The sequence below is a fragment of the Acomys minous genome, assembly GCF_964271855.1.
Source record: "Acomys minous genome assembly, chromosome: 1".
NCBI classification, from domain to species: domain Eukaryota; kingdom Metazoa; phylum Chordata; class Mammalia; order Rodentia; family Muridae; genus Acomys; species Acomys minous.
Window position 1 is genome coordinate 68,988,852 of NC_140483.1, and position 20,320 is coordinate 69,009,171.

At 47.8% G+C, this 20,320-nt stretch overlaps 1 protein-coding gene across 5 annotated transcripts in view; it reads right to left on the reverse strand.

The window, feature by feature from the left end:
• The window catches only part of SCTR (secretin receptor), a 52,462-nt gene that overhangs the window by 8,515 nt on the left and 23,627 nt on the right, over positions 1-20,320 (reverse strand). For all 5 annotated transcript variants that reach the window (XM_084783448.1, XM_084783446.1, XM_084783447.1 and 2 more), the window contains 5 exons: positions 19,715-19,818; positions 13,211-13,308; positions 11,973-12,105; positions 9,662-9,815; positions 395-455 (listed from right to left, as the gene is read on the reverse strand). In XM_084783448.1, the coding sequence (XP_084639574.1) occupies positions 395-455; positions 9,662-9,815; positions 11,973-12,105; positions 13,211-13,308; positions 19,715-19,818 (550 nt within the window). The remainder of the gene's footprint in view (positions 1-394; positions 456-9,661; positions 9,816-11,972; positions 12,106-13,210; positions 13,309-19,714; positions 19,819-20,320) is intronic.

Genomic DNA, 20,320 nt, shown 5'->3' on the forward strand with positions numbered 1-20,320 from the left:
TCCTCTCAGGGCTGGAGAGATGGCTCAGTGGTTAAGAACATAGACTGTTGTTGCAGAGGACCTGAGCTCAGTTCCCAGAACTCATGTAGGACAGGTCACAACCACCTGTAAATCCAGATCCACAGCGTCCAAACGCCTTCCACGGGCACCTGCACTCACATACACATACTTACACATATACACATAATTTGTCTTAACCTCCTCTACTATATCCAGTTAATGTGGTGCCGGAATCAAACTCTGAGTCTCATGCATGCTTGGCAAGCGTTCTACCTCTTGAGCCAGCAATTTAAGGCTGAATTCCCAGCTGCAGAGCCAGCAGCTCCAGAAGCTGACAATAACATGTCATGCTGTGTTCTCGTGACTCCTCCTCCTCCTCCTCCTCCCAGCTTACCCAGTGTCTTCTAGAAAGTGCCTGGTGATAGCCCATGAAGCAACAAAAATGGCTGGAGAACCTGGAGGTCAAAGCAAAGGGAGGCATAGGGTGATGGTTAATGTCAGCTGCCAGTTTGGCAAGATTTAGAATGACTGAACAGACAGGGCTCTGGTGTGTCTTCAAGAAACTTATCTAGGTTATGTTCACTGAGGTAGGAAGGCTCACCCCAAACATAGGTAGCATCATCCCATGGCTGGGGTCCCCAGGCTGAGCCCAGCACTCACAACTCTGCTTCCTGACTGTGACAGCCATGTGAGCAGCTGCCTTGGGCTGCTTGCTGCCATGGCTTCTCTGCCATCGTGGGCTGTACCCTCAGACTGAACTAAAACAAACCATTTTTTTTTAAGTTGCTTCTGCCCAGGATTTTGCCACAGCAATGAGATAAGCAACCAACACAGTAGGGAAAGAGAGGGCTCATGGTTTCAACACAGACACAGTGAGTGGACAGGGGTCCTGGCACCAAGCGGATGACAAGGCTTGGTTGCCATGGAAACCCCTGTATCTTGTTATCGGTGTGCAGCCACGTGCTTCCAGGGTTCTGGTAATGCACCAAGAACTTGAAAGCTACTTGGGGTTAGGATACTCCCAGGGTCTTGGGCCAGGCTTCCTGAGGACTTCTGGAAGGGAGCGAAGGCACGTGGATGCAATTTGGGGAGGCCTTGGTTTGAAAGGGGATATGCCTGGCAGAGTGGGGCATACAGAGAATGTAGCTAATAGAAAAACCATTAACTTCGTTAAAGTATTGACTTGTACAAACCACGCCCACTGAGCTGTGTGTTGGGGGTGGGGGTGGGGCGGCGGTGGGGCGGCGGTGGTTTAGTGGGTGAGAATGTGTACTTTCCAATTACAAGCACCCGAGTCTGAGTTCTCAGGGGCCACATACAAAGGTGGCACCCAGGCCTCCACTATCAGATCTGGCCCTTTGCTCTGCTTTACTGTTTGTTTGAGACAGGGTCTCGTGTAGCCCAGGCTGGCCCAGAAGTCAATGTGTAACTGAGGATAACCTTGAACTCCTGATTTTCTCACCTCTACTTCTTGGGTGCTGGGATAACAGGTGTACAGCTCCATGCTCGGTGCTAGAGACTGAACTTGGGACTTTGTGCATGCTAGGCCAGCATTCTACTATCTTTTTTGAAGAGACGAGGTTTCACTGCGTCGGTCAGTGGCCTCACACTCCTGGAACTGAGTCATACTCCTGTTTCAGTCTCGTGGGTAGCTGAGGCTCCAGGTGTGTACCACCGTGCCCAGCTTGCTTAGTTCTTCAGTGTGGCTCACACAACGATTCTAACAGATTTGCTGGTCTATACCGTGGATGGGGGGGGGGGGGAGAGAGGCCAGACACCCAGGCTACTCCATTCTTAGATCTCTAATAGGCCAATTTCTACCTCACTCTGACCCTGTGACTACAAACAAAAGCATTAAGGGATGCTTTCCAGGATAAACTGAATGACCCTGGACAAAGGGCCTAGAAATAGGGCTGCTGAGATGGCTTGTTGGGTAAAGGCATTTGCCACCGAGCCTCACAACCTAAGTCTGGTCCCTGGACTCAAGAACCGACACTCACCAACTGTTCCCTCGCCTCTACATATGTACTGTGGCATGTGTACATGCATGCACAACACACACACACACATACACATACACATACACACTAAACAAATAAATACAACTTTAAAAAACAGGCCTAGAGGGGGCTGGAGAGATGGTTCAGCGGTTAAGAGCACTGACTGCTCTTCCAGAGGACCTGGGTTCAATTCCCAGCACCTACATGGCAGTTCACAACTGTCTGTAACTCCAAGATATGACACCCTTACACAGACATATGTGCAGGCAAAATAAATTATTAAAAAAAATAATAAAACAGGCCTAGATATAGCTGAGGACCCTCCAGTACAGTAGCCACTTCCAGGCCAGTCTCCCAGGGGAAGCAGCTTGCCATCAACCCTGGAGTGATTTATTCCTAACCGTGACCAGAGAGCCAAGGTCACAGACATCAGCTTACATCAAAAGCTAGAAACAAAGCAGTCAGAGAAAAGGAAGTGAGAGGAAATAGACAGTGCACAGAACAGCAGGAGCTTGAACAAAACAGCCCGAGGGAGACCCCTGGAGAGACGGGGCAGATTACATCTACAGGAGACAGCAGGATGTGGCCAACTGGGAGTGTCCAGGGAACAAGAAAGGACAGAGAAGTGAACACGCCATTTCCAGAATAAACACTCAGTAGAGGAGTTGGAAGATAAAGACTAGGCTCCCTCAGAATGCAGAATAAACAAACGGAACTGTGGAAGGCAGAGCAAGAAACTTAGAAAAAGAGAGGTTGTATCAAGGAATGAAAAGAGTTTCTACAGAGAGAATGAAGCCAGGGCAAAAAGAAAGGATCTAAGAGAGAGCCTAGGAACACTCTCCAAATCAAGGCTGTGTTCTGGTGGGATGGCTCAGTGAGTGGCACCCCAGGGACCCCTATGTCGAGAGGAGACAATCAACTCCCACAAGTTGCCCTCTGTCCCTCCTTACACGTCACACCACACAAACTCAAATGTGTGTGCACACACATACATTAAATCCACACTCGAAAGAAACAAGGACCTATAATTGCAGCCCTGAGGAGACTGAGGCAGGGGGATGGCCCATTCAAAGTCAGCCTGGGCTAGATAGGAAGTTCCTATCTCAAAACAAAAACAAAAGCAGCAAGAAAAAGAAATGGAGACCTGCACCTGTAGACGAAAGGACAATTAAAGGTCGGGGAGGGCAGGGGCAACGCCGAATCACTGTACAGCCTGTGACAGCTGAAAACACAGAAACACCTCTCACCTCTACTTAATTGTGTTTTTGTGGTGTGGGGATTAAACACAGGACCTAGAAGCTGGCACCTTGGCACACACCTGTAATCCCAGCACTCGGAGAGGCAGAGGCAGGTGGATCTTTGTGGGCTTGAGGCCAGCCTGGTCTACAAAGCGAGTCCAGGACAGCCAGTGCTACACAGAGAAACCCTGTCTCGAAAAACAAACACTCAGGACCTTTAGCATGCTAGGCAAATACTATATCATTGAAATACAGCTCTAATGCTGGAATTAAAAAAACAAACAAACTAATCTTTAGATAACCGCTCTCTGACTGACTAATTGCTTTTCAAAAAAAAAAAAAATATGGCTGGAGAGATGAGCTTAGGCCATAGAACGACACAAGCATGCGGCCCTGAGTTTGTATCCCCAGCACCATAGGGAGCTGGAGAGAGGGTTCAGTAGTTAGGAGCATTTGCTGCTCTTGTGGAGAACCTGGGTGCTGGTCCCAGCACCCACATAGTGACCTACAACTGTTTGTTACACCAGTTCTAGGGGACCTAATGCCCAGTTCTGGCCTCTGTGGACACAGGTATGCACATAGCACACATACATACATGAAAGCAAACATGCATACACATAAAATAAAAGTAGATGTATCTTTAAAAGATTTTTAAAAGCTATGCATGGTTATAGGTGCCTCAGCATTGAGAGAGGGGAGGCAGGCACAGGCCCATCCCTGGGTTTCACTGTCCCCTAGCCAATCGGGGTCCAGGGAGAGACCCCCATCTCAAAAGAGAAGATGGATATGAGAGTGGAAGACACTTGACATGGACCTTTGACTTCTACATACATGTGCATGCACACACTGTACACTTCACACCACACAGACACAAAATTCAGGTTGTCAAACTGTGTAAGAACTTAGATATCTCCTGGTGCACTTAATGATTTGGAAAATAGGACTGAAGGGTTTCTCAGAGGATTTGAAAGAATTAGTAAAAGTAGTCTGATTGACCTCTTGGCTTCCCATCTCATAGAGAACAAGACCATGCGTAGGTGTGGAGATTCAGACTAGCAGAAGAGTCAGAGGAGGGCATTCTAGGAGGGACACTTGTTAGTTAAGTGCACAAAAGAGGGAGAGGAGCTGAAGAGATGACTGGAAAGTTAAGAGTACGTGCTGCTCTTTGAGAGCCTTCCCAGCACCAAGTTGGTTGACTCACAACTGCCTGTAACGACACCTCCAGGGCATCTGATGATCTCTTCTGCCTTCCACAGGTACTGGTACCCACAAAGACAAAGCCACAGTCGGACACACAGAGGTACATACAATCAAAAAATTAAAATTTTTTTAATTCTTAAAAGCACCAAGGAGAGCAGGGCATGGTGGCACACGCCTTTAATCCAAGCACTCGGGAGGCAAGGGCAGGTGGATCGCTGTGAGTTCAAGGCCAGCCTGGTCTACAAGATGAGTCCAGGGCAGCCAAGGCTACACTGAGAAACCCTGTCTTGAAACCCGCTCCCCCCACCCGAAAAAAAAAGTACCAAGGAGAAACAACATAAAGCTAGTGGAGGAGGGGAAGGCGAAGGAGGAGGAGGAGGGAGACAGACACATGATTATCTGTAAACTGTAAGTTACTCTACTTAGGCTCAAAGGGTAACTTACATCTGTATCAAAATAGTAATAATAATAATAATAATAATAATAATAATAATAATAATAATGTACAAATAAAATAACACTCCAAGAAAAATAAAATGTTAAATACATAGAGAACAAAAGCTTTGCATACTACTTGGCCCAGCAGTAAACAGTATGTTCACAGCTCTGATAATGTACACGCTGAATATGCAAATGAGTACTGGGCTTGCCCCACAACAGTGAAAAGCAGTGATGAGGAATATAGGTGTGGATGAGGAGTTTCCCATCTCTACCTTCTATCAGAAGAAGGCAACCAATACTGTTTAAGACGGACCGAGCAAGAAAGAGGGGCGTGCTGTTTAGACACATCAGATAAGGGCTGGGGATAATTTGGTTGGTAAAACGTTTGCCTCGCCAGCTTGAGGGCCTGAGTTCAAGTCCCAAAACTCATTTTTTAAAAAGTTGTGTGCAGTGATGCACGCTTGTAATCCTAGCCGTGGAGAAGCAGAGACAGGCGGGTTCCTGCAGCCTGATCACCAACCAGCCTAGAACTTGGCAAGTTCAGTACCTCGCACAGCCATATGCACTGGAAACAGCAAAAGTTGTGACGCCAGCCTAGCTGTTTGGCACAGTTCCAGCCAAGCTGAAGCGAACGCTGCCATCACGGTCATTTTCTCACTCACTTCTGAGTTGTGGTCTCTGCACATTGCATGCTTGATAGCTTTCTGCATTATGTTTTGTTTTATGTCTTTTCCTGAGAAAATTATGTCTGTGTCTGAGGCTTTCCAGAAAAATCCTAAAGTTACTTTATCTGGCCCTATTTGGAAACCATCCTTATAACCCTGGAGATCATTAAGCACAGATAAGCACATAGCTAGATGAGGCCATTACTCCAGGAATCTTCTTGAAATATCTGCCCCTGAGCAAACTCAAACAGTATAATTGGTGTAGGGTAAACAGAGACAATTGACAAACTCTAGCCAGGAGAACAGGTTACAGACTCAGTGACCCCCTCTACTATATGCTTAGAGCTCTCTGAAAATGTAGTATAAAGATAGAGGGTCACCATGTCCCCTGGATGGGGAGACCTGGTGGCACTCAGAGGAAGGATAGCAAGCTACCAAGAAGAGACTTGATACCTTATGAGCATATACAGGGGGAGCAGGTCCCCCTCAGTCACAGTCATAGGGGAGGGGAGTAAGGGGAAAATGGGAGGGAGGAATGGGAGGATACAAGGGATGGGATAACCATTGAGATGTAATATGAATACATTAATAAAAATATATTCTAAAAAAAAAGATAGAGGGTCATAAAGATACACCCCTGGAGGAATAGAAATCTGTAAATGAGATAGGCTAAAATAAGGCTTTTCTACTTTATAGCATAGATGATGAAACACACAGAAAAAAGAGTTAGGTATCTCATTCTCTCTCTCTCTCTCTCTCTCTCTCTCTCTCTCTCTCTCTCTCTCTCTCTCTCTCTCTCCCAGTATATGTACTGGTTCAGATATTTTTCTGTTTGTCTGGAAAGCTTTAAAATGGCAAACACTGCTGGCCTAAAAGCAGGATGTCATAATGTGTTTGCTTTGGAACAGACATTCTTTGAATTCTTTACATTGGATTTATAGGGATGATAGTAAAAAATAATATCTGTTCTGTATTTCCTAATTGTGACTGAACTTGTAACCTGGATGTGTACTGAAAAACCAAGCACATACTCTGTGCCACTTGGATAATCATTGCGCCGTCTTTGTTCTGTGAAACCTGTATAAATAAAGAAGCAATCTGGTTGCTAGTGAGCTGTCAGTGTAGTGGCTCGGTTATGTTATGGAAATGCATTTTTGTTTTAATCCCAAGTGTGGGATACGGGGCTGCTTTTAGTTTATCCACAGCTGATGGTTGCCTGGTGTGGCTCAGAGAGGGGCGTGGCTGTTGCCAGGTGAGACAGTTGAACTCTGAGGACTCTGAGAGGGTATAAATACCAGAGCCCTGAGACAGAGGGGTTTTGAGAGAACGCTTCGAAGGATGCTTCCAGGGACTCTCAGAGAGGAAGAAGGCTGCTTGCTCATCCTGCTGCTGTGGTTGCTGTTGCTGGTTGGCTGGACTGCTACGTATCCTAACAACTGAGAATGGAAGTCTCCTATGGCCCTAATCAACCAGGAGCAGCTAAAGAGAACTCTGCCCCCTCTCCCTTCTAACCTTTCACTACTATCTAGTGTTGGGGGTTGGTGGAAGGAAGGTAGAGATATGAAAAAAAAAAAAACAAAGCAACATAGTTTTTTTAAAAAAAGTACCCCTACAGGTCAGAGCTGTGAGACCCGCCTGACCATTGCACCTGCCTCCCTCCCTCCCTCCCCTTGCTGAGGACCACCTTGTTAGCAACTCAGCAGGGGAGGCCCCCCACAAGTACCTATCATCCTGGTGGGTGGACCCCAAGGCACAATGCCTGGGTTGTCCCCAGAGATTCATAGGTGTCTCCTCTCAACTGCATCCGCCCCCACATAGAGAGAAATAGGAGGATAAATGTTAGGGAGGAACAATTAGCAGAACTGACGAGCAGAGTTAGGGAGTGTGGCCTAGTGGGTAGAGCACTTGTGCAGTATGCAGGAGGCCCTGGGTCCAATCCCAAACATGTTTACTTCTCCTTACTTGATTAAAATCCTTTGGGTGATGGCATTGGTAATCTGGTGTTAGTAATCTTTATGTTGTTTTAGAATATATATCTCAAGTCTCATATAGCTCAGACTGTCCTTGAACTCACTGTGTGGTTATGAGAATGAGCTTGTATTTATGATCCCGGGGTTACACATGTGCACCACCAAGTTAATGTAGTCCCAGGTGTTGAACGCAGAGGCCTCCGTGAATGGAAGGCAACAGCTCTACCCACTGAACCACGCCCCCAGCCTTAATGCCTGTATTTTGGTGATCTCTGAACACAACGATCTGCTTGGTGTTTAGTTAGTCAGGGTCCTGACAGATCTTGTAGATTTCTCTGATCCTGACAGATTAGAAGGGCTGGGAAGCCATCAGAGCCACATTGAAAAATCAGGTGCTTTGGGCGGTTAAAGGCAAGCCCCTGGTCCCCTACGGGACTACTTGCCCACACAGACATCTGTAGAGCCCTGCAAGGCCCTGCTGGTCAAGGGTCATGTGCTAAATAGGCTGAAGCTCTGAAGAAGAAGAAGAAGAAGAAGAAGAAGAAGAAGAAGAAGAAGAAGAAGAAGAAGAAGAAGAAGAAGAAGAAGAAGAGTGCAGTGTGTTTGCCAGCCCCTGCCCCTCCCCTGCCCCTGCTGATCTGATGGACAGACAAGACGCTAGCCTGTAGAAGTTAGACAAGAAGAAACATCAGAAGAAGGCTTTCCCTGCAGGGACATTTCTTGATTAGTTAAAGGCATGGAGAGTCCAAATGACACTGTAAGTCACTCTCAGGAGTCACTCTGACTCTACCTGGAACCGTGAGGCTACTTACATATACGATAAATCCAGAGGACAATGGATGGGGAGGCAGGTGGGCAGGTGGACGATGGATGGATGGGTTTGAGTTCATAAGTGATGCCTAGATAGATGGCTAGATAGGGGAGCTGTGTGGATACGTGGACAGGTCTATGGGTGTATGTGTGTGTATGAGCAGGTGGACATATATTGTGCTCATAAGTGAGTGGATGGATGGATAAACAGATATTTGGGCCCATAAGTGACTGGGTAGGCGCGTGGATGGATGTTTGTTACTGGCAAGCACCCTGGATCCACCCTTGTTTAGAGAGCCAGTTGAACATACGTGTCCCATCCCTGAGCTGAAGTCCCTGACAGCCGTCTGGAGGTTGGTGGATTGATCAAATGACCAAGGTGAAGTCCCGAGCCCACAGCCAGGAATTCAGTAAGTGCTCAAGAAATGGGAGTTGTTTTCCCTGATCAGAAAGGAGACCAGAAAAATACACAGCGGGGTCTTTACCTGACTGGCTTGCTACCAGGAAACTAAATCCTGAACTTCCGTTGGAAACCAGGTAGTTTGAGTGGCTCGTGGCCATCGGCGCAGCACGGTCTCTCAGGCCCCTGTGGTTGCCTCAGTCATGTGTATGAGGTTCATGAGGCTCAATTAGAAGGAACTGCAGAGCAGTTCAGGGAATGGTGGGACAATGTCTGGTGTGTGTGCATGTGTGCACGTGTGTGTGCGTGTGTGCATGCTTGTGTGTACATGTGTGCACGTGTGTGAGTGCGTGTGCACATGTGTTTGTGTGTGCACGCTCCTGTGCGTGATTGAAGTCTGTCTGAGCCCTCTCTCTTGATTCCAGACGTGCAAGGACCCCCATAGAGAGGACACAAGAATGCGTCATGTGTGGAAGGTGGGGCAAGCGCGGGGCAGAACAGAACTGGAAACAGTTCAGGATGCCCAGCATTCCACTGAAGCTAAATTACAGCTCTTATTTCATATTTGAAAGACAAGGAACCTGTGGCTAGAGGGCTAATTATCCAGCAACTTGCCAGAGACTACCTAAGTTAGTTAAGTGTGGATCTGGGACTAGATGCTAAACTCTGGTTTCTTTTTTTTGCATACTGTGCATGTGTGTGGGGGGGGTGGTGTATGTGTGTACACATGAGTGCATGGGTGAGTGGGTGGATGGATGCATGGGTGCATGGGTGGATGCATGGACGGATGCATGGAATGGATGCACGGTGGACGGTTTGGTGACTGGATTGATGGGTGGATAGATGCAACTGCAACCAGAAGCCAAACCCTCCTGACTCTCAAGGAACCATCCTCCCTGCACACCACACACGTAGGGAGCACCATGGGCAGACATACCCCATCCGAGGAGCACGAACGCCTGCAGGCACTTCCTTTCTGAGAAGAAGGAGATGGCAAGGAGCGTGTGAAGGTAGAGGCCCTCCACCAGCAGCCACGCGTAGTTGGCCATGATGCAGTACTGGAAGAAGAGCATGACCAGCTTGCAGCCCGCCTGGAAGAGATAGGCATGTGGGCACGTGAGCCCCGGCTGGGCGCCTGTGAGTCTCCCAGGGGAGAGCAGCACTGCACTGGAGGGGGCAGGGGGCAGGCCCGGAGTGACCCTGGAGAGAGGGAGTATGACTGTCTCCACGGGACTGTGGAGATGGCTCAGGGGGTAAAGTGTTTGCTGGGCAAGAGTTTGATTCCACAAGCCGCATTTTTTAAAATGTCAGATAGAGTAGTGTATGCTTGCAATCCCAGCACTAGGGAGGGGACAAGCAGATCCCCTAGGGCTCGCTGACTAATCCATGTGACATGTTTGGTGGGTTCCAGGGACAGGCCCTGTCTCCAAAAATAAATGAGGCAGTCTGAGGAAGGGTACCTGAACTTGCCCTGTATCCCCACATAAATGTACATGCATGCACACGCACATGCGCACACACATACGCAGAGGGTTAAACACACTCAAGGGTTCTCCTGAAGTCTTTATTGGTCAGGAGACCAGGCCTAGTGGGGTCAGCCAAGATGGCCTAGGAGCTGTCAGAGTCAGGAAGTGGATTCCGATTGTGAACTGGCCCTGGGCTTTGATGAGGAAGACACTTCTTCAGAGAAAACCATCTAGTAGTGACCAATACCAATTTCCCCAAGGAGGTACTATAGCCTAGGGAGAGAAGGGTGCCGGGTCAAAGTTACTAAAACTGCCTTTCCTCTTCAGAGCCTGTGTGTGTGTGTGTGTGTGTGTGTGTGTGTGTGTGTGTGTGTGTGTGTGTGTATGTGTGTGTGTGTATCTGTGTGCATGTGTATGTATGTGTGAGTGTGTGTGTGTGTGTGTGTGTGTGTGTGTGTGTGTGTGTGTGTGTGTGTGCATTTTTTTCTTTGGTTTTTCGAGACAGGGTTTCTCTGTGTATCCTTGGTTGTCCTGGACTCACTTTTGTAAACCAGGCTGGCCTCAAACTCACATAGATTCGCCTGCCTGTGCTTCCTGAGTGCTGGGATTAAAGGTGTGCACCACCATGCCTAGTGAGTATGTGTTTATGTGTATGAGTGTGTATGTGTGTGCCTGTGTATATGTGTTTATGTGTGTGAGTGTATGTGCCTGCCTATGTGTGTATTGTTAGTATGTGTGTGAGTGTGTTTGTGTATGTGTGTGTGTTCATGTGCCTGTGTGTATGTTTGCTTATGTGAGTGTGTGTATGTGAGTGCTTATGTGTGTATGTGTTAGTATGTATGTGAGTGCATTTGTGTATGTGTGTGTGTTTGTGTACCTATATGTATGTGTTTATCTGAGTGTGTGTATGTGCATGCCTGTGTGTATATGTGTTAGTATGTATGTGAGTGTATTTGTGTATGTTTGTGTGAGTGTGTGAGTGTATGTGTTTGTATATGTGTATGAGTATGAGAGAGAGAGAGAGAGAGAGAGAGAGAGAGAGAGAGAGAGAGAGAGAGAGAGTGTGTACATACTTTCCAGGAGAAAAATAAAAAAAGCAAAGTCTCTCAAAATGAGAGAAAAAGGTTTAGTTTGTAACCTTCTTCCTTGCCCAGAATGTGGTCATGAAAGCTGGAGTCGCAGCACCCACACTGCAACCCTGAGGTGAAAGCCTGAGGTGGAAGGGCCACAGCAGGGCAGAACAGACGGAGCACTGCGCCCTTCATGACGCCATAGAGACATGGAGCACTAGGGCTGTGTCATCAGTGAACTGCTTATGGTGAGCAGTTAGAGTGCCCAGGTGGCACACAGAGGGGGTGGCATCTGCACAATGGAAGGGAGAAAATGGGCCAGACTTAGCAAAATGATCACAGATATTCAAGGGCAAACTTGCTTTTTTTTTTCCTCCAGTAACCAGGCAACTTCCCCCAAACTTTGCCATTGTCTATAGCTGGAAGTTGGCAGAGTCCAGATAAGAGAGGTCTCACCACAGATCTAGTTCCCAGAGTGGCTGGTCCACTCCGGGCACTGGAAACTTCTTTACTGATTCTGATACACATGGCTTACATCGTATCTCCACGGCTGCAGAGCCTTATGGACCCTCCTAGAACTTCCGTGTCCTGCCAGCAACACTTGTTAACCAGGAACATCTGTGTAATCTTAATCAGTGGCTTGCAAGGACAGGGAGCTACAAGGCTTGGTCCTCTCCAAGGTCAGTCTAGGACCCTTAGGCATGTTACCTACCCTATGGGCATCACAGTAGGTGACGTCATCCGAGGGGAAGAGCACAGCATCCTTGATGAAGTTGGACAGGGCACGCAGGATGAAGGACACGAACAGATGCATGTGGATGTAGTTGCGAGTGCAGTGCAGCCTCCTGTCAGAGAGAATGTGGGGCTGCAAGATCTGGAAAGAGGGGCTGCTGCTCACACAGGTCCACCTGCCCCTGCCCCCCTCCCCTGGCATGGGGGAGACCAAAGCCCGACCACTAGCCCTTGGCCTCCATCTCTCTTATGTTAGCAGAACCTGCAGTGAGGGTGCAGGTCCCTAGGTTCCCCGGGGCACCCTGTGCTGTCCTGAAGATACAAAAGTAAAGAGAGCCAGACATAGTGGTGCATGCCTGTCATCCTAGCACTATGGTGGTGGAGGCAGGGGGATCATCTTAAGCTCTAGGTTAGTAGGGGCTACACGGTGATACCGTGACGCAGAATAGAATAGACCAGACCAGAGCAGAGTAACACATCACTAGTTTTGTAACACCAACATGTCTTTTGCCCTGACCAACCACCAATCCAGCTCCTGAATTTTCTCCTGTGTTCTGGGGACTGTAAGTTTGTTACCTGTCCCCTCTGCCATTATTTTATTTTACTTTATTTTATGGTAGGATCATATGCAGCCTACCCTGGCCTCCAGTTGCCTATGTAGTCAAGGACACCTATGAAATTCTGATCCTACTACCTCCACCTAGGGTGGCCACAGGCATGTGTCCCCATGTCCATCTTTTGCAGTGCAAAGGACTGACCCCAGGGCCTTGTGCTCGCTAAGCAGGTATGCTGCCAACTTAGCCTTACCCCAATCCCCCGAATGAGGGCTTTGAATAGGGGAGGGTTCAACCGTTTAGCTTCTCTGGATAAATAATTGTCTTAAAACACATATAAAATCCAGAGGTGTCCAACCACAGCCTCCTGGATTTGAGGGCATACGTATGCTTACATACATTTGTTGTCCGTGATATTGTAATAGCACATTGTCATCTGCAAAATTTACTCCTTTTTTTGAGTTATTAAAAAAAAAACCAACACAACATGTTTTAAATTTCCAGTTTTGTGTTGAGCCACATTTATAGCTACCCCGAACTTAACAAGAAGGCCAGGCAGCCCACCCGCACCTCCCCCCTTCCCATCCTGGGTAATGAGGGAGAGACTTGAGGTCTGTGTCCCTGAGGGCTGAGGGGGACTGCAGGGAGGGCAGTGTATTCTCACCGGAAAGAGCACAGGACGCTGAGGGCGACCAGGAGCATGGCCAAGGAGGAGCTGTAGCCTACAGTGTACATGACCTTGAGCTTCAGCAGGTATGCGTGCTGCAGAGAGAGGCGCAGGTCAGCCCTACCTGCCCACCAGGCCCTTCTGCATCCCAGGGTACCAGCTTGAGGCAGCACTGGCCCCGACGACCTTGACCACTGTTGGTAGCTCCCCTTACCAGCTCTATGAGTTCTTTGAACTTAAGGCTTTGGAGGAAATCATTTGGCACACAACAACACAAAACACTAGAAAAAAACTTTTTTTTTTTTTGAGAGAGAGAGTTTTATGTATATCAGGCTGGCCTCAAACTTCTTGTGTGGGTAACCTTGAACTCCGGATTCTCCCTGCCTCCACTTCCCAAGTGCTTGGGTTACAAGTGTGTGCTGCCATTCCTGGCTTATATCATGCTGGAAACCAAACCCAGGGCTCTATACATGCTGGGCAAGCACTCCTCCAAATTAACTACACCACTAGCACCTCTTTTTTTGTCTTGAGACACAGGGTCTCATATATTCCAGGCTGGCTTTGAATCTATAACATAACTGAAAATGCCCTTGAACTTCTGATCCAACTGCCTCTACCTTCTAAGTATAGGTACCAAAGGTGTGCGCCATCAGACCCAGCCAGAATCTTCTAAAGTAGCACTCAAAGTAGCTAACTTCTGTATTCCACCCATTTTCTTTCTTTCTTTCTTTCTTTCTTTTTCTTTTTAGAACCTCCTAAAATGAATTAGTCTTCTAAATGAAGTGTGTCCTATGTTGAAAGCTGTAAGATTGTATACAGTGCTCTGTCACTTTCAAATAAATCTCTTCTGGCATTGCCCTTCATTTGTCTTCTCAGTGTTCAGTGCCTGGATTTGACCTCTGTCCACAGCCATCACTATTTAGTTCAATTAAAAGGGCACTTTGTTGGTAAGATACGCAGAGGCCTGGACCGATGGCTCAGTACTCAGGAGTTCTTGCCTCTCTTGTGGAAGGCCTGTGCTTGCTTCCGATATCAATGCCAGGCAGCTCACAGTCACCTGTAACCAGCGCCAGCTCCTGGGGTTCTGTGGCACCTACGCATGTGCACACACATGTACCAGTACCCATAAGTAAAAAATGAAATCAGTTTTGGTTTTTCAAGGCAGGCTTTCTCTGTGTGGTCCCGGCTGTCCTGAAACTCAAACCATAGACCAGGTTGGCTTCGAACTCAGATCTGCCTGCTTCTCCCTCCTGAGTGCTGGGACTAAAGGCACGTGCCACCACCTCCTGATGTAAAATAAATATTTTTAAATGACAGTGACAACAAGAACCGCATCACAGTCCAGACCAGACCAGGAAGAGTATGACCTCCGACCTGTGTCCTACATTACTATTAATGCGACCAGACAGACATTTACTTGCTCACCAGCCACTTCACACTGTTTGATGCAAAAACATTGCAGTAGAAAAGATATAATTAAACAAATTAAATAGTACCTTCATTTAGGCTCAGAAAAATGAGTCGTACAATGGTCTTAAAGTGGGTTAAGGAAATGAACATTAAAACAGTAATAATAATAATAATAATAAGAAGAAGAAGAAGAAGAAGAAGAAGAAGAAGAAGAAGAAATAAACAGTGATAATATTAACAATAATAAAGCAGTGATAACATTAACAAATTGATGGACATTTAAAATTAATAATACTACATCCAGGTAAGGGGAATGGTGGGAGTGAAAACTGGTTCAAGTTTTCAGGCAAAGCACGTGGAGCTACATAGCGACCGAGAGAGCCTTTGAGACAGGCATTTCTTCTGGCCTCAGGCTTGACGTGTAACCAGTGGTGAGCTTGAACTACCCACCTTCTTACCACTGTGTGCCACCCTGCCCAGTTTTCACAGTGCCAGGGATGAGAGCCGGGGCTTGCAGCATGCTAGAGAAGCACGTTACCAATGTAGGCACAGCCGGGCACTCTAGGGGTTAATCCTAAGAAACTGAGTCAGCCTTCCATAGCCACAGGTTCTATGTCCACATAGTCAAGGAACCACAGTCGTAGAATATTGGTCGGGGGAGCTGTTTCTGGGCCGGAGAGGTCGCTTAGCAGACACTTACCACCAAAGGTCAGTGCTCTGAGCTCTATCCCTGGGACCCACACAGAGCAAGGAGAGGGCCAAGTCACAAATTGCCCTCTGACCCCCCACACATGTGCCATGGCACATGCCTCCAACATAGAATAAGTAACTGCAAAAAAAATTTTTTTAAACTTTTTTCTATCCTGAGCATGCGCAGACATTGACCCTGGCCCTTCTTCCCTGGGGAACACAGTGCAACTATTTCTAGAGCATCCACGGTGTACACTCAGTGCTGACTTCAAGTGTGCAGAAGGATGTTTGTAAGTGCTATGCAAATGTTACATAATTTCATATAAGAGATTTTTAGTATCTTCACATTTGGGTATGCACAGGTTTCCCAGAACCAATGCCATGAGGACACTGAGGGACAGCAACCGTTAGAAAAATATTTGTTTATAAAGGCATTTTTACGATTGCATTTATTTCTTCTGTATGTGCAACATCAAGCTTGGCAGTAGCTCCTTTAATCCTTTATTGTTGGTTCTGTAAAAGTGTTTATTACAGAAATACTGTGATGAACTTCCAGCGCCCAATGGTGGGCTAGTTAAGCAGGCTGCCTTAAGCCTGCATGTGGTTTACGTTATTCCAGTGCTAATGTCTTCTGAGAGTTTCTAAAGAAGTCAGGACCTATTCACAGTGCATTATAATAAGCAAAGGCAGAAGACAAACGTAACACGTGCTGTACGATTTCAGCCATATGTATATATGTTGTATATATGTGATATATTTATTGTTATAACAGATGGCCGTTGTGTGTGTGTGGTCAGTATGACCGGGTAGGCGGGGCTGGGGCTCAGTTTGCAGACTGCTTTTCCAGCCTGTGTGAATCCCTGGCTTCCATTCCCAGCACTTCATACAGTGAGGCCCCCCAGTGGGAGGGGGCAGTGGCACGAGCAGGTGGAGGTCGCAGTATAAAAGTTCAGGCCTCTTCCCAGCCACAGGGAGAGGTTAAAGCCACGTTTGACTACACGAGACCCTGAGTAAGGAAGTAAAGCCAGCCACCGGAGTTTGCTATCTGTGCAAAAGATTTTGCTTAGTGAATCTCAGATGCTGGAAGTCTTCACTGGGACCTGGACTTAATATATCCTGTGATCCAGTCTTATAATTATATTTTTTAAAAATCTATAAAGTCATTCAGCATAGTGAGTTAGAGGCTAGGCTGCAGTACACAAGACCTTGTCTCCAGGGGAAAAAAATGGGTATCAGCCAATCCATGGGGTTCGGTTTCCTATCTTTATTAAGAACAAGCTTGTGGGCTGGTAGGCTGCCCATCAAATAAAGACACTCGTCAACAAACCTGATGCTGTGAGTCCAGTCCTGGGGCCCCACATAGCGGAAGGAGAGAAACGATTACAGCAGGTTGTCCTCCGGTCTCCTGAGCTGAGACACAGGTGCCAACCCTCCCCTGCCCCCCCCCCAAAAAAACTAAACAAATGCAGTAAAGTGGTAAGGAGACTTGTCAGGTGTCAGCAGGAAGGAGGCCTTGGTTTGATGTTTCTGAGTAGAGTTGTCATTTCCTTTTGTATTTTTATATCCTGGCCTTTTGGTAAGTGCTGCTTAGTGAAGTGACTGAAAAGGGAGGGATTAAGTTTTTAAGGCACAAGAACTGCACAGGGGACCTTGATGACTTTGCACAGCAATGGCCTCAGGATTGGAATGGTCCAAATGCCTCAGTGTCGTGCAGTAGACAGAAGAGACACAAGACTTGCTTCCAAACCCAGAAGGCCAGCCTGTTATTTATCAGTTTTTGTAACTTCTCATATTCTTTACCTACAAAACGGGAGTCCTACCGTCTCCCTTGCAGGTTTGTTGGAAACAGGAAGAAGCTAATAGGTGCAGTGTCTCTACAACACCCGGCATTCGGAGGACCCTCAGCATCTGTCACTTCCCTCAGTGCCATCCACTCTTCAGCGTGAGTCATCAGAACGAGATGGTAGAAACGCTGAGATATGAGTTAGCCTCCAAAAATAAAAAATGGACCTGCTTTCTCTTTCACCAATAGAATGCTCTGAAAAGGTGGCCAAGTCCCTGGGCTGTTGTCAGCCCAACTGTGTTAGTTTTTTAAGAGGCTCCTTAACGAATCAGGGTGCTTCTGGGTACCGTCGGTTGCATTGCCTGAAGTACACAGGAGAAGCTGAGTGTGTTGGGTGGGAGAGTGGGGACAACGTAGGGAAAAATATTAGAATGAAGGCAGGTGTGGTGGCACACACTTTTAATCCCAGCACTCAGGGAGGCAGAGGCAGGTGGGTCACCGTGAGTTCGAGTCCAGCCTGGTCTACAAGTTGAGTCCAGGACAGCCAAGGCTACACAGAAACCCTGTCTTGAAAAAACAAACAAACAAGCAAGCAAGCAAACAAACAATATATATATATACACACACGTGTGTGTGTGTGTGTGTGTGTGTGTGTGTGTTAGAATTATCAACAAGACGAAAGGCAAGACTCCCTCTGTAAGGTCCAGGGGAAGGAGCTTTGAGAAAGTATGTATGTTTGACTCTGAATAAATAAGGACATTTTGGCATCAGGCCCTCTACATGGTGATAACTGTGTGCAGTGGAGCCCATCTCTCGCAACAACTGTTCCTGAAGCCAAAACCACCCCCCTCTGGGATGAAGAGAAGAGCCGTGAAGGCCAGTTGCCTAAAATTAACGACCTCTAGCATTTAGGACACCAAAGAATTGTATTAGGCTGGGGATGTGGCTCAGCTGCACCCTAAGTGCCTTATAAACTGGGCATGGTGGCACACCCCTGTCATCCAACACTCGGGAGGCTGAGGCAGGAGGAATAGATGTTCACAGTCACCTCAGCTACCTAAGGAGTTTAAGGCCAGCCTGGGTGACACGAGACCCTTCCTAATAAACTGAAATGGGATAAAGTGAAATGCTGGGCCTGGGAGCCGTGCTGGGGGCTGGGATGGGGGAATAGGGAGAGGCTGGTTGGTAGGACTGGATCACGCTCTTCCTAAGGGGAGAAAGAGATCATGAGAAAGCCTGCCTAGCAGGTTCAAAGCTCTGAGTGCAAGTCTCAGCACCACACACATCAGGCTTGGTGTAGCATGCCTGTAATTCCAGCACTTTGAAGGCGGAGCCAGAGGGACAGGAGTTCTAGACCACTCTGGCCTATTTAGGGAAGTTGGGGCCAGCCTGAGTTATATGAGACTCTGTTTTAAAAAAAAAAAAAAAAAGGAAAGAGATCTGTGGAATTTCACAGTCTTGGATCAACCTGTCAGTATGTAATCCCAGCTCCCAATTCCATGCCCTGAACCACTACACTGTGATCTTTCTTTCTGTTTAAAACTTGGCACAGGGAGGCCCACACCACTGAGAGTGGCTATCTGTTCTAGCGATGCCTACACGGGTACGCGGGAGCCCAGGAAGGCACAGGTTGACTGTGTGCAGTGTCCTGGCAGAAAGATTTGTCCTATTCTGTTCAGTACCAAGTGACCTTCAGCCCCAATTCCATGTCCATGAGGTTTGACCCCTGCATGACCCCACCTCCCAGGAGTTCTCCTGTGACCCTTGCTCCCTCAGCTTTTAACATCTGCAGCTGTCCAGTGCCCCAGAGGACTCAGAGTCCAGGAACATCCCAGCTTTTTATCCTGGGTCAAACTAACTTTCCCTGCCTTGGAGCCTGGCAGTGCCACCTGTTTGCTGTCCCCTCTACTCAGCTGACAGCAAGCACTTTCTATTAAGAGACAGACAGTCAATATTTTAGGCTCAAAGGGCCACACAGTCTCTGGCAACTACTCCACCGGGTCCCTGTCACACAGAAGCAGCCTTGTGGTGCTAATGGACTTGGCTACGTCCCAACAAAGCTTCGTTGGCAAAAGTTGGGGGAAGATGGTCATGGCCCAAGGCCACAGTCTGGCAACCTTTGCTCTAAATAGATGCCCTTGACATTGTTGCTGCTTAGGGGCACCTGTGCCTAGTCTTTCTATTGGTGTGAATCCACCAAGGCACTAAAAAAAAAAGAAAAGAAAAGAAGGAGGGACGGAGGAAGGGGGAGGGGGAAGGGAGGGGGAAGGGAGGGGTGGGGAAGGAAAGGGATGGGGAGGTGGAGGGAGAAGGGGAGGGAGAGAGGGAGGGGGAGGGGAGGGGAGGGGGCCAGCAGAAGATTTCATCATGAGCCAATGAAGAGAGAAGAGTTTTAGCAGAAAGAGCTGTTTGGCCTGGATGTGGCTCCACCAGTGGCATGTCGCTTGTCTAGATCGCACAGAGCCTTGGGGTCCCTATCCTCCACACCCCATGAACTAGATGTGATGAGGCACACCTATAATCCCAGCACTCAGGTCCTCTCTGGCTTCCCTGTCCTGTCTTCTCATCCTACATTCATTCATCTTGAGGGACACAGTGGTGCGCCATGACAGGCTTACCCGTTTCTCATTAGAGGAGACATTCATGTTGAGCCCACAGGCCAGGTCAGGCCTAGGGAAAGTGTCCGACCAGCCATCCTGCGTGCAGTTCCGGAACAGAGACCCTGAGGGTGACATGCGTACTGCAGATGAGCAGTGGGAACAGGGCAATGGAATCATTATGGTAAAAATAACCTGTAAATATTAACGTCATTTCATAGGCGGGCAAATTGAGGCATGTAATGGCAATTTCACTTGCCCACATCTTATCTGGGTCAATGGAGAAAGGCAGCTGGCCCTGTAGGGCTCCTCACATCATGTAGGGGTGTCCTTTCTTGCTCCTACCTCCCCCCGCTCCCCGCCCCTGTCTGTCTGCCTGCCTGCCTGTCTGTCTGCCTGTCTCTCTGTCTGTCTGTCTGTCTGTCTGTCTGTCTGTCTGTCTCTCTCTCTCTCTCTCTCTCTCTCTCTCTCTCTGTGTGTGTGTGTGTGTGTGTGTGTGTGTCTAGGTCAGAGGTCACCCTTGGGTCCCATTCCCCCATTCCTAAGATACCATCCACCTTGGCCTTTGCAGACAGTCTCTTGCTGGCTTGGAACTTGCCAACTCGCCTAAGCCAACCGGTTAATGAG